Raw genomic sequence first — 22,926 nt, 5'->3', positions numbered from 1 at the left:
GGCACAGTTTCGAGTACCATTGTCATTATCTTTGCACATACCTTCCTACAGAACTTTTCGTTAACAAGTATTCGCGACAAATTCTAACCGAGATTATTGGCATATCGTTTACTCCATATTAAATTATTTGATATGCAAAGTACTTTGGCTCTGTTCGATTTTTGTATCCGTTTACGAAATGACTCTTCGAAGTCAGGTGAAGCATCACGATTAATCTTGAAGCTTGATAAGAAAAAACTCGCGTGTCGATTATTCGACGATCGCATAATCTTCTGCATCGTTACTAAAACTTTTTCAGACAGCCATTATTGCACCTCTCCTCTTTATCCGTGTCCCCTTTCCTCTGCTTAACGTATGGTTGATATATGGTCGATGTTATAGCGTTGATGTCGTCTTAGTTAAGAGTCCGGTAGTCGTATTGCGTTTCCCAAGAATTTCGAGACAGCTTGGGCGTTTTTTCGAATCCGACGAATTCGCTGCTCTATGAGGCTAATCAGATTAAGAGAAATTAAGAATAAGAAAATTAAAATGAATAAAAATACAAATGTGTCGTGATCAGAGACAAGGAAGCTCCAGGGAAATGTTGAATGTTTTTCTCCGGACATTTCGTACGATGTTAAATCTTTTTTTAAAAACGGAAATGTATATTCGGCACGGATTCTAGAATTCAGAACAAATTCGAGGAAACGAAGGAATAAGAAACAATCGTCCCTAAGATTTCGATGGTGAGATATTATTAATCTATTATTATTATAGTAGACGTATAATATGACTATTATTCTTTGTAGAAGCGTAGAAGAGCCACGATCGTTGTTGTTTTTATCATTTTTGCTTTATAGATTATTTTCATTCTCGTTCTGCACGTAGACGAGTAAGCGATACTAATTAGCGTTCTGCGATGGGTCAATAGGCAGGAGCAACTCCGGTCCTTAATTCTAAGAACAAATCATAAATGGACGAGCTAGAAATTCGAAAGTTGCAATAACTGCTAATTGATCCGTCATAAGTTCTATTTGAAAATGTAAAAGAGAAATTTTTGAGAAGAGATTTTTCTACGTATTGTATGCGATCTAAGTGATGTACAGCACGAGACGATCAATGCTTTCTTTGTTGAACATTGCTTCGTTATATTTATACGGATTGTGATCGCTGCAGGGATTTCATGAATTTGTTGAGAGTTGTTTTACGAGGCAAGCAAGCGTTAAAAATGATTCTTTGCTGACGCCAAGCGTTGTTGTATCCTTCAAGCGATGAATCCTTAAAATTTCTCAATTTGTTAACAGAAAAGTGGAAAACTCGAAACAGCTTCAAGGATGTCGCTTCTTAGTACGCGTTTTTCCTTCCTGTTTCACGAGGGTAAAAAATGTTGTAACTGCGTAAAAATAATAACGACGAATATTTCTACATATAAAACGACATCATATATTCGTCTGGAAACAGTTCAATTTTAATCAACGATGATCAAATAATTTTAGAACAAAGAAAGCACAGGAGAGCGACGCTTTGCGATCAATATTCGAATTCTGATAACTTACTTCTTCATTTTTAAGATCTTCTATAGATTTCGTTGTTCTTTTTCTTTGTGATAAGCAAACGGATATTCTCCATGAGAATGTTTATTAGCGAACTTGATGAACGTTTGATAATTATATTACACACTCTCCAGATGAAATACAGTTTCGTTTCTTATTACACGCTTTGTTGTTTCTCTTTCCGATTCTATTCATATTGTGATATCGAGCGTGCGATCCAAACTAACGTTCGAACAGAAAGAAAGATTAAAATTGAAGTAGGTCAAGTGTGAACGTACCTGGGAGACGTTTTTTTGGTATCATCCTTTTGTGTCAGTGTCTTCCAACTATGGCGTTTTTTTCTTTCTTTTTATTTATTTATTTATTTTTTTAATATTACCGTTCAAAGTTAAAGAACTCGAGCAAATTCTTACACTCTGAAATACTATATCATGAAATACATATTTCTTTAGCTTCTCTTAGAGTTTCACAATTTTTAGCGAAGCATTAACGTTGCTCAATTCTCATTCTAATATTCTTCGTATATACCTTTTTAAATCTGAATTTATGTTAATTTTTTTTATAGAAACGTTTGCAAGTTTTAATGCACTTTATTGTTAATCGTTTAAGTTGAACGTGAAAGAGTGATTTATGACATTCTAATAATTTGCATCATTTGCAAAAAAAAAAATAGCAAAATATTTATTAACCATTTTGAAATTGATTCATAACGGAATGTATATTCGACGTGTGATTGTTAAATCAATCTTCATAACGTGATATCGCTTGGCGCTTTTTTATTTAATACAATAGGAGAAGTCAGCAGAAATATCACTAAATATAGCTATTTATCTTTAATAAATATTTCGATATCTTATTTACTAAATCCTCCGCCTCCTTTGACGCTCTACGAAGGATTTCTATTATCTTATGCTTAAGAAGGTTATAATACTTAAGATCTATACTAAAAATCTTCGACATTAGAGAGATCACCTAAATATCTGCCTTATTTATGAAGGAACTTGTCAGGACAAAATTGAAGTATTTCAATCTAAAGCTGAGAAAGAATTTTTTCTCAAGTTCATTTTTTTAAGAGACCTCAAAGTCATTGATATGTTTCTTAATAAAACTCTATATATTTTTTACATCAGTGGATGTAACTTTTTATTCCCTGTACAAAAGTATTAAGGCACTTATGTACTTTCCTTGTCTTCCAGACGGCAAGTGTTACGAAATTAAGGTTAAAATATCTTTTAAACTAACCGTTTCAGGCACAAGCAAACGCGTAGAACAAGAAAACGCGTCGATCGACGAATAATAAAATATAGAATTTCATTTAAAACGTTACAATTTGACGAAAAATTATCTTCAGAAAAAATTCTTCCCACCGATACATGTGCCCCCTGAAATACCTCAACCTTGTCCGGAGAAGCTTGTCGTACAACCGTACATAAGGCAGATATTTATGTGATCTCATTAAACCGAGACACCCCGCATAAAATATTAACAAGTCCACTGTTATTCTATTTTTAAATTAAAATATTCATGGATACTTTTGACAGTACGATATTCCTAAAATGGTAAAAAACGCATCAGATGTCGGTGGATCAAGGATTCACGATTACGATACAGCACTGCAGCTACATTTGGAAACTAGAGAGAACATGGAGGGGATAGGTGATTACGTATGTCTCGTGTGTGGATCACATCTCGCAGTTCCAGCTTTCAGCTCTCCTTGAGGGACTTCAGTATGAATCGGGACGGTTGAGAGCAGTATCCATGACGATGAGGTTCGTCATACTCTTGTTCTTCTGCGGCGCGATCGCTGGTAGTAACGACACCTTGAGCAACGTAATCCCCAGCGACGAGCTACTGGATTTAGAAGAGCAGAACGAGGAGAATAGACTCGCAAATAATAGAACTCTGAACGAAATATACGAGGATGCTGTTCACGCTTATCTGGATGAAGACTGGGACCGCTGCATTCAAGACTTCAACACCGTTTCTCATGGGTAAATCTGAAATTGAAATTATGAATTATAATATATAAATTATGAATTATAAAAATTATGATTATATCTAATTTATAATTATAGATAATTATAAAAAGAGTTGGTAAAAAAAAAGATAGTTAGTGAAAAATATTTAGTAATTAGTACAAGAGAATCCTATACGTATACTTCTACGTATACTATTTACTAGAAGATAGAAATTCAGTTTTTAAACTGCAAACATAACAAAATATAAAATGTTTCACTGTGCACATATATCTTTTTCAATATTCTTTTTTTCCATTTGATACTTTTTTAGTTACAAGGCCTACAAGCGAATGATAACAAATTGTAGACGAAAATGCCGTATCAAAGCTGAAGGTGCGCCACCGATTTTTCCAGAAAACATCGAGGATTTACACTTTTATGAAAAAAAGATCAAAGAGACACTGTGCCTCTTAACGTGCAATAACGAATATCGGGAGATCGTTGGCTCGAACGTGCTGAAGATGTTACCACGTGAAACTGAACAGAAATTGTTGAACAATGGTATTTACGAATACCTGCATATTTGCTACTATCAGGTAACTAAAAAGAAAGAATAACTATTAGAAATTATCTTATGATTTGATCCTTTTTTTCTTTGGTGCCGCATAAGATAATTAAAAGAAGCAAAAAAATATTAAAAATTATAAAATAGCAAATATATTATTATGTAAATGTATATTATAAAATATGGGATAAATTAACCGATTTATTGTAGCTTTCACTCTTTAAATTTAGCAAGGGATCGATGCTTCTTTAGTATCCCATAAAAGAGGCTGGCGAATTCTAATAAGAGAACTTACGCAATCGTGGCTTCGCAAACCTTACACTAGTGACTTTTTTTAGCAGATAAATAATGAGTTTAATGCTCTGAGCAGTCTACTCGACCATAAAGCCTAGCCTACGTAATCGTGCTGATGTTCGGTAGCAATGTACCGAAGCGTATTGCATATGCGTCTCATAAAATGTCCCTTCAAACAATCAGATCTCATGATTGCATGAAATATGACTCTAATAAATTTTCGCCTTTTGCAATATTAATCAACTTTTTCACACTGATCCCATGTTTTAGTACAAGGTTTCATATACGTTGTATCATCTCTTAATTCCATAAATTCTATTCTGATTTTTGTTATCATTTTTTAATAAATATATTTTTTATAGACACATCGATATCAAGACGCAGCCAACGCGCTATTTACCTATCTAGTCGTACATTCTAATCATGAGGTGAATCTGAATCTTTTCAAACGCTATTTAACACTGCCAGGTGTGGAAGAGGAGAAGGTGGTAAATCTAGAAACACCGACTTATGTCAGCGTTTACTTCAAAGGCGTCTCAGCTTATGAAAACGGAGATTATGCAGAAGCCGCCGGTCTGTTCGAGACATCATTACGATCGTACTTAGAAGCCGAGGAGGAATGTAGATTTTACTGCGAAGGTCCTTTTGACCAGGGTTGGCATCCAGAATTTACTTCCTCCATCGCAAGTGAGTGGATCTGGAACATAAAAGAAAGCCGGTATATTATTGTTTCCTAAAAATAGCCCTCCGTTTCTTTCAGATCATTTTACGTACTGTTTGAAATGCAAACGATCGTGTTCGCGTATGTTAAACAATATAAATGGCGATTACCGCAGACACATGTTCAGAAGTCATTACGATTATTTGCAGTTCTCTTATTACAAATGTGAGTATACTCGCTGGTCGAAATGCGACGCGATCGTAAGATAAGTTAATAGGGATTTTAAAAGCTAGGAACGCAAAATTTTAATCATAGTTGCATGTATCTATCTCTAACTTCCGTGATAATATACGTTGTACATTTTTCGTATTTAAAAAATGCATAGCCTTGTACCAAATAAGCTAACAATATATATATATATATATATATACTGGCGCATTTATCGCCACCAGTATCTTGTTTGTAAAATGTAGCAAAGTTTTCTCTGAGAAAAGAGTATAAACATATATGCGTTAGTTATTCATAAAATTTACCGATAATAACACCCTGATGTACGAATAGTTAACTTATAAATGTTACACCTTTGCAATTACCATGGCAAATTAATTGTAATTTCGTGAATAGAGCTCTTCAGGAAGCTCTTAGTCATAGCTCGAAGGAGGTTTAATTGGATTAATCTTGTGTAAGTGCTTAGGCTGTTCCATTTTAATGATCCACATCGTTTATCCGTGGAAATAGCTCCGAGCTGTTGCCTAATCTAGTTTTTTGCCGCTGACTTAATCTCTCGTTGAGCCAATTTATTTCTCACCATGGGCAGCCTTGCAAAATATTATACTACATTAGTATGTATCATTACGTGTTTTTATAGTGGGAAACTTAAAAGCAGCCTGTGCCGCTGTAGGAAGTTTCTTGCTCTTTGATCCGGTGGATAAAACGATGCTGCAAAACAAAGAATACTATAATGCTCAGCCAAAAGTCAAAGTTGACTATTTTTCTCCGAGAGAGGTGACTATCCGACCATTTATCACCTAAAAATATGAAAATACAAAACGCAATAAATGCTAATAACATATACAAAATTAATTATATCCCTTTTTTATTTTTTTTAGGACGCTATCAATTACGTAAAAAGACAGGAATACGAATTGAACCTGCTGCATTACATTTCTAATGAATTTTCAGTTATAAATGAAAAATTCCAGAAGATAAAAAAAGAGAAACAGGACAATGAAACGAATAATGCCGAAAAAAAAGAGCTGGGAAAGGTAAAGAACGAGATGTAAAAAAAGATTGAAAACACATATTTGATACTAATAAACTAATCGACTGAAATACTTATTCGACTTTTACGCGTACAAATCGGTCAGTTATTTTCTAAAGTCTAACATGTTTGTACTTTAAGAAAAGCTCTTGATTACCTCTGTGTATCTTTTGAAAGAAAAAGATAATAAAATATTCACAAACAGAAATACTTTTTTTTATCAAATAACTAGCTCTTTTTCCATTCGAATTACTTACGTTTCTATTAGATCTCATATTCGAATTTTCGTTGAAACGCCTATGGGATGCAACCCAAAATGCATCCATGCGTTTATTGTACAAACATGTAGGCGATTAGTAGATTAATTACATTTTTTCTAGGATTCCACTTTTAATCGGTTATTTTTCAGATATCAGATACAAAAACAATACTACATCCACCACCTGGTTATTCGTTGTTTTATTACACGAAATTATCAAACAATTTTTCAATGAAACGAATCGAGGACCACAAAATACACGATAAAAGATATTTTCAGGCCAAAAACGATATTTATTTAAAAGAGGAGGATCTTGGTGGGCAAAATCGTTATGTCGCTGATGGTTTTCTTAATTCCACTGAGTGTGAATCTATGATGCAGTTCGCTACTGTATGTATCATTAGGAAGTTCTATTTTACTCTTCAAAGTCTGTATCTTATTAACAATTATTTTAATGTGTGTATATATATATATATATATATATAATGATAGATGACTGCGGTAGAAGGAGATGGTTACAGTGAAAATAAAAGTCCACATTCAAAATATGAAAAGTTTGAGGGAATAACTGTTGGGCGAGCGGCTTTGGTAAAATATTCTTATTTTATATAATGGCTACAATAATATGCCGATGTATTAATGATAATGACGTTGATTCTAGATGGTATACTTTGGGCAAATAAAACCAGAATGGCTGGAATTGCTTTTAGAAAAGACCGAACAAGTTCGGGACCATGTGGAAAGGTATTTCGGACTAAATCATCGACATCTGTATTTCACCTACACTCATTTGGTCTGCCGCACAGCTCTACCTGGTAATTTTCACCTGATGCATCATCGTGCTTCTGGTTCCTTTCGCAGCCGATATCGCGTTGCACCGATTCACTTGGTACGACTTGTGGGTAACGGTGACCAGTCAAAACATAACTAAATAATCACTTCCAGATTTTTCCTTTTTCTTTAACCTGAAAAGACATATACACACGAAAGAAAAGAACGAATACCCTTTCCGTAATAAAGCAACAAATCATTTTCATTTTAATTTAGATTCGCCGGTGGATCGAGACGACCTGAGTCATCAAGTTCACGCGGATAATTGTCTGTTGAAGGGTAGAGATGTCTGTCTTCGCGAGAGTCCAGCTTATGTTTGGAGAGACTACTCTGCGATTTTGTATCTGAATGATGATTTTCAAGGTGGTGAATTCTTTTTCACCGAAGATCGCGTTATTCGAACGATGGATAACGTTGTTTCACCACGTTGCGGACGAATTGTCGCCTTTTCCGCTGGTAAAGAAAATCTCCATGGAGTTCGTGGTATTTTACGGGGTAAGAGATGCGCTTTGGCGCTATGGTTCACTCAGGACAAGAAATATCTCGAGTACGAGAGAGTATTAGCATCGGCAATCTTGAAAAGAGTTCAACGAGTAGGACCTTTTGAGGGAAAGGACGTCCAAGTGCCTCCGAAGTAAATAATATATTCGATGCTTTAAGTATTAAGACATTAAGTAACTTATTGTCTTAAAATCTTTCTTTGATCTTCAGGTACGAAGATATGCTTATCCAGTATATGCACAGCGATGAATTGCTGAAACATTTTTTAAAAAGTTCTCTATAAGAGAAGTATGAATGGTTGTGATAGATAGCGACGATATTTTGCTACAATTTCAGAAGTTCTACAGGAGAAGAATAATTTAAAAGAGTAATATATGTATTTTTATGGTTAGTAAAATCTGACCTAATATCCAAACTGGGACCTGAGAAGATGCATCGATAGTCATTAACAAAAACAGTGAATCCTAGTAAACATACGTTGAATTATAAATTAATTATAAATTCTCAGTTTCTCTGTACTTATAACGGAGTCGCCTATTGAAATTATGTACCTTATCAGTATCGAACAGTTGGCTTTTTCGAATAAAATGTCGACGTTAAATTGCTTAAAATTAGTATGATTGCTTATATAAATTCCGAGCAAGTTATTTTTACATTACATTATATATACATTATATATATAATACGTGAAATTTATTTTATAATAGGGATGGCATAGAACTTGCAAGAGATCTATACAAGTGTTTTGTACTGATTATATGAAATCAATTTGTAACACTCGATGTACTCCACTTGGTGTTATATTTTTTTTCATCTTTATGTATCTTGGGTTACTCGCAATTTCTCTTTTGAGTCATTCATACCATTTCATTTCCTTTTTTTCTTTTTTGTTCTAAGCGTACAAAGTATCATTAATCCTTTTTATCAAACTTTCTCGTCTCTGTTAAACATATTATATCGACGATTTTATACATTAGAAATGAAACGTCAATATGTGTATTGACACGAAGGATGTCTATAGTCACGGCACACATACGCAATTGATGGTTTATTTATATATAAAATATCCTAATCTTTATTAGAACATAGACATTACATGTCAACAGGCTTACATAACCATTCTATGTATCATGTAACATGTATATCGTATTAATTTATCTTCTTGTTCGTATTTATACTATGTATAAGAGTTTATTATGTATATGCAATTGCATTGCAATCCTATCTTTTAACGCATTTCTCTCTCTCTCTCTCTTTCTCTTCCTTTCATTTCTTTTCCATGCTCCCTTTCTCTCACACATGACTTTAAGTCCTGTACACACGACTGCCTTTGTTTTTTTGTATGCGTGTCAATTCCAACACAAAATGCGCGTGTTTGTTGAATGTTTCTTTCGTGTGTGTGTGTGTGTGTGTATGTCATTTTATTTATCAGAATTTAATAAAATTGTATTTCTCGTCATTATTACAATAATACGTAAAAAGCGAGTCGCATAAAATCTAATCATATGTTTTATTTCTGCGTAATCGTACGCATAGGAATCGAAAAAACTTATACCCGACCGTAATGATATCAAAGGGTGATCAAAAGCCGTAGTTGAACCACGTTTTCTTTTTAAACACCGTCAGTTCTTTGTTCGGGAATTCAGTCAGGAAGAAAGTGAACGCGATCATACTAACATTAATTATGTTTCGTTACAAACATTTATTACGAAATTATAGTGACATCTGCGTATCACAGAAGAGCTCAGTCGATTTTTTGCAGGAACCACTCCATAATAATCGTATGCTCTTTTCTTTTTTTCTTCGTCCTTATTTATCTTTTTTTTCTTTTTAAACATTATCATGCCCAACCATGTACCGAAGATAGATATTTAATCTTCAAAATCGTCGATGTACATAATCAAACATTTCCAAACAACTTTTTCCGATCAAATGCTTTCAGAATAGGATCAATCGATGTAAAAACTTTACTAAAAGAAACATATCAACATATTTGTTAAGTATTAAACAACATCGAATGGAGTGGTCACCAATTTTATCGCATTACTTAGATGGTTTCTTTATATTGCTCTTCGTAGACCTTTTCTTTGTTTTCTTTTTTCGTATGAGTATATGATAATAATAGTAATCATTACTATAATAATAACAAAATGAAATATAAATTCGTAAAATAGACGTGGAGCTTCGCGGTTAAACGCTAAATAGTTTTCTTAAAATATAAAATCATCTTACAATGTATTTTTCAAATGAATGATAGCTATAAAAAAGTTTACCGTGCTTGTCATTCAATAACCAAACATAGCAGTTCGCACTTTTTCTACGAATTACTTCATAGCTTAAAGGATAATGCACTTTTAGAGCCAGGTAACGAATACCTTGCAACAAGTATCACTGCAACTCGTGCATAGATCAAAATTAAACAATCTATATCTTTGAGTATGTTAACTGAATTTGTCATTTTTATCGGAGGTTATAAATATAACATTCGAAAAAAAAATAAACAAGATATTTTTCATAAAATCTAATAACTTTGCTAAAATATCAATAAAAAATTGAAAAATACGTTATAACTTACTTCTATACTTACTTGGAAAAAGTAAAAAAAATATTTTACATTATGTGAACTATGCACGAGGATACATGGTATTCAGATGCCAACTTGTTGCCGATAATCTAAACTCGCACAAAAGGAAGCATCGTGTGTGCTGGACTATATAATAATATTCGAATTCGATTTTTTCAGACTTATTCTTAAAGTTATTACTTCGTTTTTATATACACATATACATATACATACAGGCGGTATGTATGCACATGTAACTGTTAAACGAGATGGACTGTCTCTAAAAACGGTCGAGATTCGCTTTATGAATATATCGCAAAATCATCGCAAACAATACTGAAAATGAAAGAATAAGGAAAATCAAGAAAACGATAGGATACAGTCGATTCACATTAAAAGTTAACGTAGTAATTTTCGTTTTAAAATAATAAATATAGGAAATGTTTAATGATAATTATAGAAAAAATATAGAATTATTTTTGCGATAATGGAAAGAATGAAACGATCACTGTGGAATTACCATGAAATTTAACTTGCAATTCTTCGAAAATTTCATAAGATCTAAAAAATTAATCGTAAATCGCGCAACTAATTTCTTTATTATAATATTAAAATCGTATGTTTAATCATTTTAATAAAGCATTTCTTTTTCATTACTTGCCAATTTCACTTAGTATACGTATAAACTATTACTAATCTATCGAACATTTTGTTCTTAATGTCCTCGCTATTTTCTTTGTTCATAAATAAAGCAAAACTACGTTGCAATTCTTTTTTTTCTTTTCTTTTTTTCTTTACCAGCGTTAACGTACGTAGGAATCGCTGCGTAATAAAGTTGAATGTGTTGTAAAACAAAGAACACGATTTCATTTTGGGAATCATTAATTTTTTAAATATACGTGTAACCAAACATTTTTTCAAAAATTCCACGGATATCGGTAAAAATAGATCTGAAAACGTATACCACAGGACTACAACGAAAAATTTAAAAAGTAAATATAGAGTCTCCATATAAAATAGAAACGCTAATATACAGACACGAAGTTAATTGGTGTTACAGAATCTTTACATTTCTTTCAAAACTTCTTAACGATAAGATAGCGATATATAATAATTACATTAAAATTAACGCAAAATTTAACAATAGATTAAGAACATTGTACTGTTTGATGATCTTTTCTAGAGCTTTTCCGTGCTGTTAGGTAAAAAAAGTCATAACGTATGTATTTTGATTATATATATGTGTATATATATACATATAATATATATATATATATATATATACACACAATAATATGGCGAGAATATCGTGGTGAAAAATATGCTGGACACCAAAGGTTTTATGCGAGAAAGGTCTACTTACTCTTCGACGTTTTAAACGTTTTTTCTGCTGTCGTTATCGTCATCATCGTCGTCGTAGTTACACCTCGTTTACGCATCACGTACAAACTTTACTAAAATAGTACAATCTAATCGAGAATATATAGAAAAATTGAAAAATATACAAGTTATAAAACACAGAACGCTATTCATCAGGTAGCGAGTGACTTACGAAGTCCAACTATGTTTTTCATTACATTTCTGTCCAAATATTTTCTTCACCTAGGATCATATATATCGTACCATACTCATCTTAATTTACGAAGGGTACGAATTTATGTGATCTTCGTTTACCGCTTTCTCGTATCCAAGATCCTTTCTTTTCCTTTTTTAACACGTAACGCGAATAAACTTTACATTCTGCTATATGGAAATCACGTAGCATCACGGCATCTGTACAAATTATTCGTCTACTATGTAATCTTATTATTGTATCGCACACGTTCTTTGGTATCCAACAGGCTTCCCCACGCCGATTTCGAATTTGAACGAACATTAGTCGTGGTATGGGCAGTGAATGAACAAGCAAGTGCCAATATTAAATGGGCAGGCTCTCCCATTGAGGCGCCCATTCTGGAAGTCGTCAATCCACATTGGATGGTGGAGCAGCGTATCTACTTCGTGAGTCGGAATCTCCATCGCAAATATACTTTCCTGAAAGTACACAGAAACTGTTCTCGTAATGTAATTTATATACATTGTTAACTTGTAAGAACATCGCGTGTGTAAGGGCGGTATTGTAACTAAAGAATGTAGAGAAACAAATAGATATAAATAGAGGAAAAAATATAGAAAGTAAATCACTCACCAGATACGAATCTACGCTTTACTAAACTTAATCTATATCCCGGGCCTAAAAGCTCGAACTCAACTCCAGATAATGTGGTCCCTTCGCAATTAAACTGTGTGAATATGGTTCCTTGGTTTCCTGGCCCATGCGCGAGTTCCACCCGAGCTTTCAACGAGCCTACGCCGTTACCTTCGCTGTGCTGCGACAGTTCCGTGAACTTCCACAGTACCCGATTCGTGTCTTGCAACCACTGTGCCTGAGGTTTACTATTCAGCGACTTGAAACCTCCGTCTATAGGCGCAGCCACGTGAAGATTTAACAGTGGGCTTGGAGAAGCCATAGCACGACTGTTATATTTATAATCAATCTGAAACACGCGTAAATTGTTTGTTTAGCAAAAGATTGCTGTGGTAATGTATCGACTATGTATCAACAAGTACCTTAAGATCGGTATGAGTGGTTTCACACTTCCAATAGGCAACAAGTTGGAAAGGGCATGAACCTGCGCCCTCCTTGCACTTGATTTGATACTTGAGTATGTCGACGTTAAAATACGAAGCTGAGGGATTTTGTTCAGCCTGTTTGCGTAACAACGTAGTTAAGGCACTCATATTGAATTCAAAAATTGTACTGTCGACAGTTGTCTGCGTTGCATCCCTGCAGAAAATATCAATATTCGAACATTCTCGTACGAACTATTTACCACAATCTTCATCCTATCGTAACTTACATGCTGACAAGTTGATTATTAGGGAACAATTTTTCCAATCTATTACTGTTTCGCACGCGAAACGTAAGTTTCGCAGGGCTTGGATTATTCGCTAACACGGCGACGATACCAGCAGGGAACGATAACATCATATCTCCACTGAGTTTCACCTGACACCGTGTTTCATCTGTACCTCTGAAATAAGAGTGTACTATCTCATGGAAAGCAACTGCTAAAGGTATAGTGTCTGCGAGTCCAATCGTGAGCGGAGATGGGCCCCTGGAAGAGCCAACACCAACACCAGCTGTACGAAACTCTAAGCTAGCCACGCTATCGGCTCTGGATATAGTTGCCGGTGAACTTCTACCCCTTGGCGAAGGACCTTCTCCTCTTCGGGACGGAGGTCTAGGAATGATGATGGATCCTGTCGGAGTGGAGGATGCGGATTGCTTGGGAGGTAAGGCCGGAGTGATGTCTCCTACTTCCGAAAACAAATCACCATCTGCAAACGATGAAATCTTCTACATTTCCTATACACAGCCTAAGATCCCATAGTATACATATATAACGACATGATACTTTTGACAAAACACAGGAAGCGCCCCGATAAGCTAAGAGTGTGACGACGTGACTCCCGTAAACTCACCAGGGAATCGTGGGTGAGGATGTGTAGGTGGTGCGGATTGTGGCGGCTGTGGTTGAGGCGTCGGTGACAAAGACAATGGCGGAGGACTTTGCAATGGCGCGTACGGATGACTACCAGTCGGCGTTGAGGCGCTCGATGGTGTACTGCTAGGATTGAACAAGTTTAGGCCAAGTAAATCCGAGCTTGGCTTACCTCCTAATTGCTGTGACACTGACTGAGACCTTTTCATATGATGATCTGAATCGTTATTTGATCCTCTGCGTCCCTGTTACGTAATTGGAACGATATCGTTGGAGAAAAAAGATCCTCTGAAAGTATTAACACCTAAGAAAGAAAAATCGAAGGAAAGCAAAGAACGTACCGTCGGTGCAGGCGATAACGATAGATTTTCCACAGTCGCCCTGAGTTCGTCCACACTGGCGCTCATCGGTGCTCCGCCGTTGCTCAGTGGTTTTATTTCCACTCGGATCTTTCGTTCCCTCTCATCCTCTGAATCGGTATCTGAGCTAGAATAAAATCCTTTCTCATTCTCCCACGGCTCTGCTTTTGGTCTAATACAGAAACCATCCTCGTCTACTTCCGGTGTCGGTGTTTCAGATTTTCTACTGTCATCCTTATCCTCCCTATTATATAGAATTAGCGTAGTTCAGTAGAATATACCCTCAAGTGTTCCAGCAGGCCCAGTGCATCATGTACACATGATAAAATCTCTTTCTTTTCTCTGTCTTTTATTTTACGTATCAGAAACTAAATTATTAATAATCGTGCGTTATTTTACGTTACGTCATTGTGCTTTAGCGGTACTAACGTGCCAATAAAAATTGTAAAAGAAGAATTAAAAAAAAGAATAAAGGAGGTAGGCATAAGATCTAATTCTATGATCAAGCTTTTTGTATAAAAATGTTATTTGCGTTACTGGTTATTATGGTTTTAATATTCTCCAATGATAAATATTTAAGCTCGATCATGGGATTGATCTCTGGTGCACTAGATCTGCTGAATGAGCATATACTGACAGGTCAGACTTTTCTTCTTTGTTGCTGCTCGTTTCCACAATATCCTTCTTCTTTTTCGCCTTCTTTTCCTTTCTTTTCTCTCTTCTGCTGCGAAGAAACCCTGTTGGTTGTGGACACACGGTATGTAGAGAACAAAGCAGCACTTAACTTTTCGTAGTAAATCTGAATACTCGATATCAAAAGTTCTCTTACAATGACATGTAGTATTTCTAACTTCTAACTATTACATTATTAAAAAACGATAAAAATTATTCTCTTCTCTATAGTATATAAGAATCAAGGAAACTCGTTTATTATTATGAAAAATAAATTGTACCTTAATCGCAGTTAGCGTCAAACGCTACATTTAGATGCACAGATCGAGTCTAATAATAATACGTTACTCTCGAGAGAAGCAATTTTTATCAAATAATTATTTTGTTGATTAACTTAATTAATATGGCGTTACTCTTCTTAATACAGAGTAAAAGGAAATAATTATAAACTAATTGTAAGACTAATTGTAAGAAGCAGAAAGGAACTACGTTTGCGGTGTCAACGTATCTGTATCGAAAAAGATAATATCATTAATCGAGAAATTAATATAAAATCTCCGATTCAACGACAGATAGAAATCAATTTACTTTCCAAGTGTTTAAGGCATAGCGCAACGTGATTAAATATCTACAAGGACAAACAAAATAATTGTCACCGGATCAACAAGTAGCAGATGCACTTTTCACGAGCTTTTTTTGACAGCATTCTCTCTAATTATGCTGACATAAATTTCTGTGTCGACTACACTTATATTCTCTTCAAACTTATTATTCGTTATGAAACATCATCGATCTTTCAACAGAAAAACATATCAGCACATTCTAAAATCGACAAAATAGTTTTAATTGCTGCATTAAGTCATTAAAAATAATAGATAGGAGATACAGATAATAGCAAAAAAGTATAGCGCGTTACATTAGCAGAGGTATAAGAAAACCCATACACCATCACCATCAAATCATATACAGATCTGCAGAAGTCCAATTTCTTCTTTTAAATTGTTTTTCTAACAATAATAACATATGTACTTCCTACGATATTAACGAAAGGATATTCTTTTCTCGATTTTTCTCACAACAGTTAACCATATATACGAGATTACGCAATTTCATCTCGTGTTTCTATATCTCTTGTACACCTCTCTACGAATCGGTAGGGCATACGATACACATGTTCTGCAAGCAAAGATGTTAACTATCGACATGCGAAATTACGAATAAAATGACGAGAATTCGAAAATGAGATACGATAACTTCATATAATAATTTTGAACCTTGTACATATTGATTAATCGTATTAACTTTAGCATTACGAACATTCAATTAAATAAAGAAAAAAAAAAAAGAAGTACAAGAGGGGAAAGAGATAACGTGATACAAAAGGAACATTTACAATAACTACATTGGACAATGATGCGGCTAATGAATATAAAAAGGGTTGCTTGCAGAATCACATTACGCTATATCATAAAAGATATCTGCACTTGGAAAATAAATACAAATTACAAGTGAGCCATGCAGTAACAGACTCATAAGAGGCTCACCTGAGGCCCCGTCAGTAGCCAACCCCACATTCGTATTTCAACTTTATCCAAATCCAACTCCCTTTATTTAATTAATTCTATGAGGACATATGTTTGTTATAGAGGCAACAGAGAAAGTTTCAAAAATTAATTTAAAATTGACCCGTTCAAGAATCGGCCTCGAGACGTTAGGTACTGATGGTTTTTTTTTTAAAGGAAATAGGAGATATCTATGAATCACTGTGTATGACATGAGAATTGCTACCATTTTATTAATACACCATAGGTAGTTTCAATTTCAGAAACTTTCCAAAATGCACAATTCTTCTTAACTCTAACTTCCATGTTAAATTAATAATGCCTTTTTTATCAAGGAAGAGCGAGCATAAAATATAAATAAAAATTTCACAATGAGCCGTGTTGATAGAAGAACCCCTTGATATAAGTTTACATAACAGATTGTTAGAAAAACAATTTATGTAAGTAACACTTTATGGAGAAAAAAAAGAAAAAAAAAACAAAATATTAAGTTGCCTGATTAGATTACCATGTAATTCTAGAACTAAAGCCTATTGTCTAAGCAAGCTTGTTTCAGTGTTAGTCGAACAAGAACAAAAAATATTTCTTCCCTTTAGTGTGTGAGATGTATCTACAAATATAAAACCATTTATATTGACCGAAGAAATATTTTAAATGTGCTTTCAAAGCTAAGAATAAATTAATGTTAGATATGTATCCTAATTATCTGTGAATTAGCAGTATATCTCCAGTTATTATCTTACAATATGTCTCTATGCGCGTAACATTAATTTAGTGTGCTTGAACAACGTTAGTATACGTACACTGCTGATCTAAAAGAGTGCAGAGTGGAGGAACCATAATACACGTTACCACTGTAAGTCACCAGATATTTTATTTAACCACATATCCTGTATGACAATAGAATTATATTGAAAGAGCTATGGTAATAAAACTGTTACCAAATACCATAGATAGAGAACAACCAATAGAGCAAGATAAAGATAAAGGTGTGTGAAAGGAGTGGTTCGTTAAAAATGGTCACTTAAAATTCTATACAAATATATCTCTCCGTTAATTTCAACTGAATGCAATCATTTATTTATGTTATACTTTAATTATATTTTATATAGTTTTTAGTTATATATAGTTATATTTTAATTATACGATGGATCTTGATATTTTCATTATAATTAATTACATTTAAATAGTGCTTAAAAAAATCGATCAAATCCTCATAAAAAAGAACAATTAGATATAATTAGTAACGATGCAAACATTTAGAATACACCAGCAAAATTTCGAAAGATTTGTAAATTTTAATGAATATCGATATTTTCTTAAATAATTTTTAATAAAGTTTTGAAAAAATGTTATAAGAAGCTGCAGAAATTTACTAAAGATAAACCCTCACCTTAAATGCTTTAATCTAGCTACCAAAGAAAGCAATATTTTCATACAGATCTCTTGTATGTGTATGTGTAAAACAGTACCTATACTGTGGTGTGTAAAATAGTACCAATAGTCTAGTAATTACATTAAAATGCGAGTAATGGATATGGCAAGGGTATAGGTAATGACAATGTAAGCAGTTACATTTAGATCCTCTGAGAGGGTTCCTGGAGATGCTGGGAGGTGGAACAGCAGGAGGCAGGTTGTTCCCCTGAGGAGTTGCAGGTGCCGAACCAGACCCTGCTTGCTTCTGTTTGTCTGAAACAACACTCATTGCTTATATCTTTCAATGATCTGTGACTCCAATGGCCCTTTTTTCTTCATCTTGCTATTTTCATACTTATATCTATTAAAATTTAATTACACTATGCACTTTCAGTGGCATCAATAGCACTCCAGAGGGATGTTATTTTAAGTGATATCATTTTATCATCAGATTTGTATTAAAAAGAACTTGATAATCTTGTAATAAAAACTATAAGTATATAAAGTGAAATAAGTATTGATTACATTCTAATTATAAGTTACTTTTAATTAATAATTAATTTAATTATTAATTTAGCTCAATTATAATTAGTAAATTCATCCACTTATAAATTCAATATCTATATTAAAGAAAAAGAAAAAAAATACATTTATAAACCCCCTGGAATACATGATAACTTGCAATGTCATCCTCCACCTATTGTTAGATTATAACGCGCAAGCATTGTAACACAACCACATAAGCATAAGTCAATAAAGTTGTCTCGCATATGCCTAGATTAATTAAATTTGTGATTCAGTGCTAAAAAATAAATTGATCAAGTGTATGTATGTGAATAAAATAATAAAATAGTATTGATGTGATAAATAAAAAACTGCAAAACACATCTACCAAGACGTAATGTGTAAATGGAAAAATCAATTTCACGTAATTTTAAATGGCCTTAAATTTTAACAATTTTATTAGTCATAAAATTTGTTATAATTGATACTGATTATGTTAAAGTATGATACTTTGTAATAATAACCAAAAGTTACATTACATCAAGGTAGATAAAAACTATTGCAATTAAAATAGAATGAGATTTCGTACATTCTATTCAACTTTAAGAACCTACCCTGGGAGTTGGACATGAACAGGTTGAGTAGCGAGGTAGTACGCCGGGAAGCCTTGGTGGCTTGTGCATGTGACAATTCTCTGTCTCTTTCATTCAGATTTTCATTTGTTTTTTCTTGTACCGTCCCCTTTTCCTCATCCACCTGACAACCCTCCCCTTTTAATCCCCGATCGTTTTTTGAACTGTGAATGTTACCAGCAACGCCTGTTTCTCCATTAGCTCCTTTTGATGTTTCCTTAGGTGTCTCAATATTGCTTTCCAACTGAGAATGACTGGTCATTTCTCCTAAACCTGTTACGACCTCTTCATATTCGAATGTACCTGATTTATGAGAAAATGATTTATGTACTAAATACTAAACTCTGTCCATATATTACAAAGATTTTTACCTGGTTTCTCAAAACCTGTATATTTGCTTTGTACAAATTGCTCTAATAATTTGTCCACTGTCATGTCTGAACATTGCCGTTTAAAATCAATATGAACTTGACCAACTTGTTCATGATTTGACTGCAAAACATCAGCATAGATGTTTAAAAATTCCTTCATATGTTTTAAGTGTGTCTCCTCTACATATTGGAATCGCTTAATAAGGAAAGAATAGATTCATTAGTATTATGCCAATTTTCATAGAAAATTTCATTTAAGAGTGATAAGTTAGAAAAGTACCCTGCATGTTTGAGTCATTTTGGTTTGAAAATCATTTCTTATGCCCATATATTTATCAACCAGAGTTTTATAATCGTCCTGTGCTTTTTTAAATTTCATTTCTGCTTTTTCTAATTCTTTTTGGCTGGCATTGTCTTTCCGCAATTTTTCCAATTCAAGACCCTTTTGCATACGCATGTCTTTTGCCTTATGTAATGTTGCAGTGATATTCTGTATACTTTGCACAACTTCCAAGGTAGATGACTCTTCTTCTTTTACCTATATATTATTTGTTTCGTTTACATATATGTTTTTTTACAATGTAAATATAACCAAGCATCAAAATCAACTACAAAGTAATATGTTAATTAATTGGCTATTTCAAATAATTGCTTATCAGTGTTATTTGATAAGCATTATCTTTATATCTTTACAAACACTACTGTCTGAGAGAACCTAGTGACCCGACTGTGGGCGGATACTGATAGGGTACAAAATATACAAAATGATTCATACTTCAATATGATAAATAGTTACAATAAGTGCAACAAATAAAAAAACATGTTGCAACATAAAAGAAGCTTTAATTATTAATATAAAACAATAAAATTTATTGTAAATATCTTTTCTATGTATTACTAGAATAATCCATACTATATTACTTACTAAATAGTCTTAGCAATTTTAACACATTCTACATAAACAATTATTTGAAGAAAATATCTAAAACTCTGACTTATCTCTATATAAGAAAATTAAGAGAAAGTTACATACAGCCTTGTGTTTCTTATGTAATTCATCTGTATATTTTGATACATCTTTTATTAGTTCAGTGACCCTTTGGGCCATTTGCAAGTGCAAACCAGCAAGTTTTTCTGCTGCTCCTCTTAAGGCAGCCCAAACAGGTGCAAATGTTCCTTGTGTACTACTGCTACTGCCAGCTTGTTTAGCTAGTTTACTCAGAACCTTATAATTATTTTCTTCTATGGTTGATCGTTCTTTCAGAAAATCAGCCAACTCCTTGCTTGCAACTGCACCATGCTTCATGTTATGATATAACACGTCATATCCATTATTCTTTTCGCCCTTGAATTACAGAAAAACGTTCTTTTTGTCTAAATATTTTCAATCCCCTTTACAGTGTATTCACATTGTATTATACTACATATCAACACACTTGCATTTCTTACTTCTAATACATATTAATAAATGCTTGAGAACTATTTACTGGTATGTTACTAGGATCAGGATTTTTTTATTAATAGAAAATATATTTCATTTGCAATTAAAGTATCATGCCTAAAAGACATATACTAAAGCTATACTTAAGACCACTTAGCCACTTAACACTTGAACCCTGATCATGCTGTAAACTCACACAGAGTAGAACACTTGAGTAACGTCGCTACAATAAGCTGTCATTACATATTATTACTCTTATCATCCTATTGTACATATTACTTGTCACTCATGACACATGGCATAAATTTTTATTGCAAATTTTATTAGTACAGAATAACAAAATTTACAAAATTTTGTTTTAGTTAATTAATAAACTATAAATCTTTTTCTATAGATTTTGCAATATTTTTCAATAGAAGATAAGCGAAGGAGGCAAGATTAATAAAAATCCTTTTTATTTTATAAATTCTTAAATACTATAATAAAAAATTGGCTCCATAAAAAATAAATGAATCATTATAGCCTCTTTTTATAAAATTTGATATTTGAGTCATAATAATTATATCCTACATATAATAATCTTCAATAGATAAAATTTTAAGGGAAATGAAAGGAAGTGGTAGCTATCTTATCTGTACCATGCTTCTGTCAGGAAAACAATGTCAAATCCTCCAAAAAAATTTATGAAACTAAAGCCGTTAACACAAAGTTATAATAAATATTTAAGTCTTTATGTCGTTAAAATTTGTTAAAGCATAGAAAAAATTCAAAATTTTCAGTAATTCTTGTCTAGAAAGAGAAATTTTTCATTTAGTAGAGATCTGTGTTGCAATTATCTTAAAAGAAAAATATACAAAATTTATATCGAAATATGTAAAACTATACAATAGGAAAATATAATTAATAATACAAGTTATGACAAAAGATCTTGGAACTTTTAAACAAACCTAACAATGTCACTTTCTTTTGTTCTTAAACTATAAACATGCATAGAAAACGCAATACATATGTCAATGTGCGATCATTTTTCCATAGGTCATAGGAAAACGAAATGACAAGGAGGTGAAATGAATAACCTTGTATTCGCGGAAAAGTATAAAGACAAACGTACCGCGTAAAAGAGAAAAAGAGAAGAACGAGGATGATTATAGTACGGTGGAAGAAAGACAGAAAAGAAGATTTCATTAGGTGAAACACGATAATATTTAGACGAAAACAAAAAAATGTTACGGTAGCGTGACGTAGGGACAGTCACGAGAAGAGTTTGTTAAGACTTCTTACGCAGAGTAAGACAAAAAGGGAAAGGAAAAGGGTTTCTCTCCGTACCTAACCTAAATCTAACGAGGATGACATTCTGGGATAACAAGCGAAAAGACACTCACCCAAAAGTAGTCGGCGAAATCCACAGTCATGTTGGAACCGCGATCAGACCATCATAATTTATCTTCTGATATATCAGGCCGAACTGCACCGTTAATAACGAATCATTGACACACACACATGCACACACTGAGGACTACACGATGCAATATCCGAACCGTACGACAGATACGACGAGACGTAACTCAATTTACGACAAACTAACGTAACGTTTCGTGCTCGAACGTTTCGAGCAGAACGAGCGCGCTCGACCGCGGAGACACAGGTCAACTTATTTCAACTATCTTCGTTGCACGTTATTCGTCTCCCTTCTCTCCTTTTGATAAATACCGTACAGCGTCACCTTACCACATACAGGCAAAGCTAGTAACTAAAACCAAAACAGTCGGTAAAAGTACTTTCTTCCTCCGCATTTAGCACTGTGTATTATTGTCAAAAAAATCACAATTTACAGTTCAGTGTTGGTACATAATTGCACAACGATCGTATTCCGATTGAAATTTCGTATCTTTTGCTTCCTTTCAAGTATTGCAAAACAATTACTTTTAACAGAGATTTTATTTTTAGCTTTCATGTAATATAAATTAAAAATAATTATCACTATGAGCTGAATTATAAA

At 33.5% G+C, this 22,926-nt stretch overlaps 2 protein-coding genes across 11 annotated transcripts; one reads left to right on the top strand and one right to left on the bottom strand.

The window, feature by feature from the left end:
* Positions 1 to 600: 600 nt before the first annotated feature.
* On the top strand, positions 601 to 9,461 carry LOC132910915 (prolyl 3-hydroxylase 1-like). Of its 2 annotated transcripts, XM_060967108.1 has the most exons (12): positions 601 to 725; positions 3,074 to 3,523; positions 3,822 to 4,086; positions 4,712 to 5,036; positions 5,110 to 5,235; positions 5,879 to 6,015; positions 6,120 to 6,275; positions 6,681 to 6,920; positions 7,023 to 7,118; positions 7,192 to 7,345; positions 7,578 to 7,995; positions 8,073 to 9,461. In XM_060967108.1, exons 2-12 carry the CDS (start codon positions 3,291 to 3,293, stop codon positions 8,143 to 8,145), a joined length of 2,223 nt encoding a protein of 740 aa, XP_060823091.1. In that variant the 5' UTR covers positions 601 to 725; positions 3,074 to 3,290; the 3' UTR covers positions 8,146 to 9,461. The 2 variants fall into 2 exon arrangements, with proteins under 2 accessions (XP_060823091.1, XP_060823092.1); XM_060967109.1 differs by lacking the exon at positions 8,073 to 9,461 and having other exon boundaries at positions 603 to 725; positions 7,192 to 7,419; positions 7,578 to 7,751.
* LOC132910911 (F-BAR domain only protein 2) lies at positions 8,893 to 22,591 on the bottom strand. 9 transcript variants are annotated; one of them, XM_060967099.1, is made up of 15 exons: positions 22,310 to 22,591; positions 20,520 to 20,831; positions 19,767 to 20,024; positions 19,487 to 19,682; positions 19,098 to 19,418; positions 18,139 to 18,252; positions 17,367 to 17,417; positions 14,967 to 15,066; positions 14,312 to 14,573; positions 14,166 to 14,215; positions 13,951 to 14,093; positions 13,326 to 13,806; positions 13,036 to 13,252; positions 12,614 to 12,962; positions 8,893 to 12,459 (listed from the first exon to the last, which is right to left on the bottom strand). In XM_060967099.1, exons 1-15 carry the CDS (start codon positions 22,337 to 22,339, stop codon positions 12,389 to 12,391), a joined length of 2,955 nt encoding a protein of 984 aa, XP_060823082.1. In that variant the 5' UTR covers positions 22,340 to 22,591; the 3' UTR covers positions 8,893 to 12,388. The 9 variants fall into 9 exon arrangements, with proteins under 9 accessions (XP_060823082.1, XP_060823078.1, XP_060823079.1 ...); XM_060967095.1 differs by having other exon boundaries at positions 13,951 to 14,215; XM_060967096.1 differs by having other exon boundaries at positions 13,951 to 14,215; positions 14,976 to 15,066.
* Positions 22,592 to 22,926: the final 335 nt, after the last annotated feature.

Source organism: Bombus pascuorum, chromosome 9 (assembly GCF_905332965.1).
Source record: "Bombus pascuorum chromosome 9, iyBomPasc1.1, whole genome shotgun sequence".
NCBI classification, from domain to species: domain Eukaryota; kingdom Metazoa; phylum Arthropoda; class Insecta; order Hymenoptera; family Apidae; genus Bombus; species Bombus pascuorum.
This window is presented reverse-complemented; position numbering and strand designations above follow the sequence as displayed.